The sequence below is a fragment of the Salvia splendens genome, unplaced genomic scaffold, assembly GCF_004379255.2.
Source record: "Salvia splendens isolate huo1 unplaced genomic scaffold, SspV2 ctg1145, whole genome shotgun sequence".
NCBI classification, from domain to species: Eukaryota; Viridiplantae; Streptophyta; class Magnoliopsida; order Lamiales; family Lamiaceae; genus Salvia; species Salvia splendens.
Genome location: NW_024598695.1, coordinates 8369 through 16673, shown reverse-complemented (window position 1 = coordinate 16673; position 8305 = coordinate 8369). Strand labels below are relative to the sequence as shown.

Sequence of the window (8305 nt, the reverse complement as noted above, 5' to 3'; positions counted from 1 at the left end):
TTGGAAGAGACGGAAGATGAGAAAAAGAAGAGGATCAATGAAAAATTTTCCGACGAGCAAGTGTTGCAAGTGGAAGCTCGGGAAACATATGTGCCGTGGTTTGCTAATATGGCGAACTACCTTGTCACAGACATTATACCAGAAGGGTTGTCTTCTAACCAAAAGAAGAAATTTTTGAGTGATACCCGCACGTATGTTTGGGAAGATCCGTTTCTCTTCCGTATTTGTAGTGATGGAGTCATTCGAAGGTGTGTGGGAGAGGATGAGCACCTTCAGATTTTGTCTGCATGCCATGATTCTGTGTATGACGGCCACTTTGGAGCACGTCGAACTGCATTTAAAGTGCTTCAGTCCGGATTCTTTTGGCCATCTATCTTCAAGGATGCAAAAGCCTATGCAGAGAGATGTGACAGTTGCCAAAGAACCGACAACATCTCGTGGAGAAATGAAATGCCAATGAATGATATTCACGAGGTAGAACTCTTTGATGTTTGGGGAATAGACTTTATGTGACCGTTTCCCAAGTCTAATGGGCAACAATACATTCTTGTAGTGGTCGACTATGTATCTAAATGGGTAGAGGCAGTGGCCTCGGCAACCAATGATGCCAAAGTTGTGTTGAAGTTTATCAAGCATCACATCTTTAACCGCTTTGGGACACCACGAGCTATTATCAGTGATGGAGGAACTCATTTTTGCAACAAGTTGTTTGAAAACCTCCTAGGAAAGTATGGTATCCAACACAAGGTTGCTACTCCTTATCATCCCCAAACAAGTGGTCATGTTGAAGTCTCCAATCGAGAGATTAAGCTGGTGCTTGAGAAAGTTGTGAAGCCGTCTCGAAAAGATTGGGCTCAAAAGTTAGATGATGCATTGTGGGCTTATCGAACGGCATATAAGACCCCGATTGGAACTTCGCCATACAAGTTAGTGTTCGGAAAAGCTTGTCATTTGCCGGTAGAACTTGAGCATAAAGCTTATTGGGCTTTGTAAAAGCTAAATTTGGATTATGATGCTGCAGCAGAGAAGAGAATGTTTGACATGAATGAAATGAATGAGTTTAGGCTTCATGCTTATGAGAGCGTTGATCTTTACAAGGAACGTGCTAAGAAGATTCATGATGCAGCCATTAAGCCTCGTCATTTCCATGAAGGACAACTGGTCCTTTTATACAATTCTCAGCTCAAACTGTTTCCGGGCAAGCTCAAGTCAAGATGGTGGGGTCCCTATGTGGTGCACAAGGTGTACCCTTATGGTGCTGTGGATATTCGAGATCAGAAAAGTGACACTTTGTTGAAGGTGAATGGCCAACGCTTGAAGGCCTATGTTGGAGTTGAAGGTGACATGGAGGCAAGAGAAGTGGCTTCTCTAGTGGAGCCAAAAATGTAGATCAAGGATGAAGAAAGTTGAGCCAACGACTATAAACAAAGGCGCTGATTGGGAGGCAACCCAAGTTTTTATTTTTCTTTTATTTTTGATTTCTTATGTTGGAGGTTTTGTTTGCTCAATTCTTTCCTCTAACATTTATTTTTAATTAAGTGTTTCTTTTTGTAGGTTTTTGTTTCTTTTTGTAGGTGCAACATGGAGATAGGACTTATATTGGAGCATATGAGGAAACACACCCACAAAGGAATATACACCCACCCTCCCACCCGAATGCACTATGAACTTCTTGCCAAGTTTGGGGGAGTTTTCTTACCCTTTACTTTTTACGTTCTTCTTTGCATGCATTGAGGACAATAAAGCATTCAAGTTTGGGGGGTTGTGAATGATCTTCGGCTTTCTAGTTGGGAAATCTTGCTTGATTTTACTTGATCTTTGAAGCTTAGGATGGATGAAATTTGTGCATGAATTTATTTGAAAGAGCATGTTGTGATTACAACCGATTTCTTGAGTTGAGGAGAGTATGAAAGTCACATGTCTTGTGGAAATTATCTTGGATCGATTTGCTTTATCGAGTTGCGTGCTTGCATTTATTTGTGTTAATGATATGGGAAGATAAGGCAGTAGGATGAACTCCATGGCCAAATGATCACATGCCTAGTCCATCAAATGATCCCCTAGAAGCCACTTTGAGCTTAATTCCCTATTGTTTGTGTAAACACTGAGCCGATCACTTAGCTACTTAAATAAGCTTCAGTTTAGCCTCATCAATAGACCTTGCTACTATTTGGGTGCTAAATACGAGTTTGAGCTTTGTAGTTTGAGTCTTGAGTGTTGGGTGGTGTATTGCAAAAGTGTAGACATTATTAGACTTGAGGTAATGAATAGGTGAAAAGAATGAAGTTCTTACAGAAGAAAGAAAAAAAAAAGAAAAAGAAAAAGACGACCTCCAAATTTGCAAAAGTCGAGGTCTTTTAAAAAAAAAAAATGAAAAAAAAGTTTGTGAAATAAAGCTAGAGCTTCTTTTTGTTTTTAAGATGTAATCTCGTCTAGAATGATCTCAAGTTTGGGGGAGTGAGAGTTTGGTTGTAAAATCTTGTTGTTTGATCTTTGGAAGGAAGTTGTAGGGGGAAAGAATTTGGCACTCAAATGTGTATCATTTGAGCTCACTATCCATATTTATCCTACCTCATCCCTAGCCCCATTACAACCTTGAATTAAGACCTTGGACCTTATTGTTGATGCTTGTGGATGTTTTGTAAATAGCTTGATAGAGTTAAAGAAGTTTGATTTGAAATCCGAGAGTCTATGTGTTAAGTAATGCTTGACGAGTCAATGACGAAGGTTTGAGTTGTATGATCTTATGCTTGGACTTACTTTGACATGCACCTTGACTTAAAGTTCTAGGTTGATGAGTGATTGTTCTTGAAAGTGGGAAAATCTTGATTGGAAATGTTTTTTTTTTCCTCAAACACCATCACGGCGGGGGGTTAAGGCGGACCCCCAACCTGTATATATCAAAAATCACCAAAGGAACATACATCAGACGAGCCCAAAAGTGACTCGGTCCGCACGAGAGATACAAATCACAAGAGCTAACAAAGCTACTATGGTATCCCCACAGACCGGGTACTAACCATCTAACTAAAGAGAGAATAAGCATAACAAAGCTATACATCATAAAAAGAACAAGGATGATGGCCAAATGCGGGCTAAATCCAAAGGAAATCAAAAAACCATAAATCAAAACCACGAACCAAGTAAAGTAGTCATCCATCTCGATATCTGAATCTGAAGTTCGGATAGCCCAACTGGTCCATCCTGACGAGCGACTTCAAATACCGAGGCGCTGAATCCGCATCAAAGAAGGTGATGGCAGGGGTCTGGACCCCCTACCTGCCAAAAAGTCTGCTGGTCGGTTGCCCTCTCAAAAGATGTGAGAGAACATGAACTGTATCTGTGCGAGCAAAGTACGAATGCGAGCCATGTGATGTCTCACATCCGCTGCTCCTCCGCGTCCTGAAGTGAACACCGCGACCACTGGTGCCGCATCCATCTCGACCCAGACATGCGAGGAGAACTGCATAGCCAGTGTCAGCCCGTGAAGAAGAGCTAAAAGCTCCACCTCGAAGGCCGACCCAGCTGCGAGAGGCGTACAAAAGGCCCCCAAGAGAGAACCGTCTGAGCCCCGAACCACTCCCCCACCGCCTGCCTGTCCCGTCGAGCTAGTAAAGGCCCCGTCGGTGTTCAGCTTCACCCAAGAATCGTCGGGTGGATGCCAAAGCACTTGCAGGGACTCAGAACTCGCCGGCGAGGAGGAGCCAAAGGCATGAAGTCAACGGCCGGGGTGCAACCGCGCCAATGAAGGGGGACTAGCACACCCGCCGCCACCAAGATCCGCAGGTGCCGAACAACCTGCCAAATAACATGTGAAGAACGAAAAGAAATGCCGCGATGCTTGCAGCTATTCCTCTTCGTTCAGATAAACCAGTATACCAAACAGGGAATGATGAAGCTGATGTGCAAGGCGGTGGCCCTGTGAGAGGACCTCCACCAAAAACCTAATCTATGTGCAATATCAGTGCACGTGTGAATGTGTGTGCTGATGTAAGGGAACCAGCCATCAAAGTAATCCCAAACCGATCTCGCCAGAGGACTCGACACAAACAAATGCTGAAATGACTCGACTGAAGTAGAAGAGACACAACAGAGACACTTGGATGCAAGAGAGATACCACGGGCCTGAACATAACACTCAACAGGGAGCCTCTGGAGGAGGAGACGCCAGATGAAGACAGAGATGGTAGGGGTCAGCCCAGCATTCCAAACCATGCGAAGTCCGAAATGTCTAGGGGACCGTGTCCGGATGAGCTCCCAAGCTGAGGCCGTCGAGAACTCGCCATCGCCTGTGAGGCTCCATCGCATCACATCCCGCCTGCCCACCTCAATCGGAACAGCCCTGATAAGATCCAACACATGCAAAGGCACACCATACAAAGCCAGATAATCATGCAGTTTTTCAACATGCCAAGTATGATCATGCCAAAATCTAGAGACCTCAGCGGCAGGAAGATCAGTCCCGGGCGGACAATAGGTCCTAAGGGGGAGATCCCCGACCCACACGTCGTCCCAGAAACTAATCCGCCCTTCGCCTAGGGACCACCTAATGAGACCATGAACCTGACACCTAATGTCCGTGAGACGATGCCAAATAGGACTATCATGCACAGAGTAAGGAGAAATGAAAGCACGACCAGCATGGAAACAATACTTGCGCATGGTGAACTGCGCCCAAAGTGAATCCTGCGCGAGAAATCTCCACCAGAGCTTGATGCTGAAAGCTTTGACGACCTCGCGGAAACGACGGATACCGAGGCCTCCCTCATCCAACGGCAGGAAAATCTTCTTCTTCCAGCTAACCCAGTGAATCTTCCTCTGCTCCCCAACCGTGCCCCAAAAGAACCGGGCCAAGATCTGCTCCAACTCCCTCATCCAATACTGATACGGCTTCAGGACCTGGAAGATGTGAAGAGGGATGGTTACAAGGGTGCTCTTGATCAGAGCGAGGCGCCCTCCAAGAGAAAGATGTCTGTGAGACCAGCTGTGAATCCGGTCCACCATCTTCTGTCGGATATCTAAAAGGTAGCCGGCCTTCAGCCCCCCCTTATATATAGGGACACCGAGGTAGGTGAAAGGGAGGAATCCCTGCTGGAATCCACTCGCCTCTGCCACCTCAGCCGCCCAAGCGTCGAACTTCTCAAAGAGGTAGAAATGACTCTTTCCCCTGTTCACCATCTGACCCGACACGGCAGAATAGTGCTCGAGACAATGAACCAGCCTCTCCACGGACTGTCTGTGCGCCCTGACAAAAATGATAACGTCATCGGCATAAGACAAATGGGATATGGCCGGGGCGCGCCTAGCACATCTATACTCCATATCGGGATGTGTGTCCACAAGCCTGTTCAAGCTCCTTGAAAGATAATCTGCAACAAGCACGAACAGCGACGGCGATAACGGATCTCCTTGGCGAAGTCCCCTCGTAGACTGAAAGAAACCTGCCGGAGCCCCGTTCACGAGCACTGAGAACCAGCAAGAAGAGATGCATCGATCGACCATACTCACCCACCCCGGCGGAAATCCCATCCTCTCAAGCACCAGGAGGAGAAAAGGCCACTGCACTCGATCATAGGCCTTAGCCATATCTAGCTTGAGGGCCAGATTAGGCGACTTTGCCTTCTGAATGAGCGACCTGCCGATATCGTGAATCAATTCCTGAGCCAAGAGCACATTATCACTAAGCAAGCACCTTTTACAAAACCGCTCTGGTTCGGCGCCACAACCTGAGGAAGCAGTGGTGCCAAACGCGATGTCAAGATCTTGGAGATGATCTTGTTGGTCACGTTGCAAAGGCTGATCAGCCTGTACTCTGCCCAGGTCGCCGGGCTTGCCTTCTTCGGCAAGAGAATGATGGTCGTGGCCGTGAAGCTGCGGGACATGGGAGCTCCTAAGAAGAAGTCCGCCACTGCTGCCACCACCTCTGCTCCTACGATGTCCCAACAGTGCTGGAAGAAAAGAGACGAGAAGCCATCCGGTCCCGAGGCGCTGTCCCCACTGATGCCAAAGACCGCCGCCCTCACCTCATCAAAGTCAGGAACTGCACAGAAGCCCTCGCGGTCCACGGACTCTGGGAGACCGCGCAAGAGATCAAAGTCCGGCTGCTCCAAGTGCTCAACGTCTGACGTGAGAAGCCGCTGGAAGTAGTCAACCGCCGACTGTCTGATGTCCTCCTCCGACGTGAGAGTCTGTCCTCCTGCCTGAATGGCGTGAATCCGGGACTTCACCCGCTTCTGTCGCACCCACCCGTGGAAGAATTTGGAGTTCCTTTCGCCTTCTGCCGCCCACCGAATGGCAGTCTTCTGCTTCCAGAAATCCTCCTCCATCCTAGTGCGGAGTACGTAGAGAGCGGTGCAACGGCTAAGCTCACTCCTGTGGGCACCCGTGGGGTCCCCGTCGTAAGCCGCCTGCGCAGCGGCAACTGCCTCCTCTGCCTCCCTCAGCTTTTCAGAGATGTTCCCAAAGACCTCCCTGTTCCAACCCTTGAGAAAACCCTTAACTCTGCTGAGTTTGAACTGAAGATTAAGCATGCCGAAGAAGCCCGTCTCCGCCGTCCATACTCTGGCAATCTCATCCCTGAAAGTGTGATGCCTAACCCACATGTTCTGAAACCTAAATGAAGGCCTCGGAATCTGAGCCGTGAGCTGGCACCGCACAAGCAAAGGGGCATGATCTGAAGAGATCCTAGGCAAATGAGTCACCCTAGTAGCCGCAAAGGCGTTCGTCCAGTGCTCCCCGAGAAGAACTCTGTCCAATCTCTCCCAGAGCCCACTCCTCGTCCATGTGAATGGTGGGCCATCAAAGCCTGGGTCCAGAAGCTGGCAGTCTGCTACGGCGTCGGCGAAGTCCATCATCTCTCCGTGCCTGTCTGTCGTGCTGCCCTGTCTCTCTTCCTCCAACAAGAAGATGTTGAAGTCACCACCAACAAGCCAGGGGGCCACGTCAGTAGCTAGAGAGATGTCCCTGAGCTTATTCCACAAATCGTACCTCCCCTCCCTCGAGCACTTAGCGTACACTACGGAGAGAAAGATTGAAAAAGGGAATATCGCAGCAGAAACTCGGACGTGAAGGACCTGCTCAGAGTCATCAATGACCTCGACCTGCCAGTCCCTGTGAGAGAAGATCCAAATCTTGCCGTTTGTGTTCGAACACCTAAACTGCAACCCAAATCGCCTACTAAAGAAAGAAGGCTGGGGATCCGTCTGGGGCTCAAGCACCGCGGCAAACAAAACACTGTACATATCGATAATATTCTTGAAAGTGCCGCGGGTAGCAGTGTTCGCTATCCCCTGGGCATTCCAGATCATGAAGTGAGAAGACATGGGAAACTCAGTAGGCTCCCGAGGCCGAAAGCCTCACCTACTTGATTGGAAATGTTGAGGGTTTAGATTTTATCATTCACGTCCCTACTTGATTCACTCTTTTGAAATCTGTTGAAAAACTTTTGTGAGTTGAGCTTTAAAGTTTTGTGTTTTATGTGATCTTGCTCGAGAACGAGCAAGCAAATAAGTTTGGGGGTATTTGATGTGAATCAAATTGTACATTTTTATTCCCCTATTACATGATTTATATAGTTTGATGCTTACAAAAGTATGTTTTATGGTGTACGAAGATGAATGAATGGTGAAACGAAACAAGGAATGAAGCTCGGACGGTGAAAAAGTTGTGCGAAAATTCTAGCAAGTCTTAAAAATGAGCCAATCGGTCGGGTGAATTTGTGGATTAATATTCCACCCGGCCGAGTGAGATCCGGAAGGCATAAACAGTCCAGAGAGGATGAAATTCCGATCACCCTATCGGGTGAATTTGTGGAGTTAATATTCCACCCGACCGGGTGAGATTCAGAAGGCAGCGAGAGTCCAGACGGAGAAGAATTTCAGTCACCCGGCCGGGTGACTTTGTGGAGTTAAAATCCACCCGGCCGGGTCTATTCGATTCTAACTGCAAGAGCAGTTTTGTGACGGTTTTTGGTGGGGAAATCAGAAAAAGAACCGAGAGAGAGACGGTTTTGAGGAGACGAAAAAAAACAGAGAGAGGAAAAGAGAAAAAGAGAGAAAGAGAGGAGGAAGAAGAGAAGGAAGAAATTCCGGCCAATATTCCAACGATCCGTCTCCGAATCCCAATTCCACTCAAAGAGAGCATGATTCCTATGGTTTTTATTGCAAATTCCACCATGTGTTTAGGCTAAACTCTCTATGTCGCTCCAAGTTGTAATCTAGGCTTTGTATGGATGTTTCTACACCATTGAATTCATGTGATTTGTTACCAACAATGTGCTTAATGTTTATACACTATGTTCTTGGCT

General features: G+C 47.3%; 1 protein-coding gene across 1 annotated transcript; it reads right to left on the bottom strand.

The window, feature by feature from the left end:
- Positions 1-5890: 5890 nt before the first annotated feature.
- Positions 5891-7322, bottom strand: LOC121788788. Its single transcript, XM_042187397.1, has 3 exons — positions 6597-7322; positions 6024-6200; positions 5891-5929 (listed from the first exon to the last, which is right to left on the bottom strand). Exons 1-3 carry the CDS (start codon positions 7320-7322, stop codon positions 5891-5893), a joined length of 942 nt encoding a protein of 313 aa, XP_042043331.1.
- Between the last annotated feature and the right edge of the window lie 983 nt (positions 7323-8305).

Coding starts and splice junctions, on each gene's coding strand:
- LOC121788788 (XM_042187397.1), bottom strand. CDS start 7,322: ATGTCTTCTCACTTCATGATCTGGAATGCCCAGGGGATAGCGAACACT. Junction 6,201..6,596: donor TTAGGTTTCAGAACATGTGG/GTTAGGCATCAC, acceptor CACGCCATTCAG/GCAGGAGGACAGACTCTCAC. Junction 5,930..6,023: donor CAGTTCCTGACTTTGATGAG/GTGAGGGCGGCG, acceptor GGGACATCGTAG/GAGCAGAGGTGGTGGCAGCA.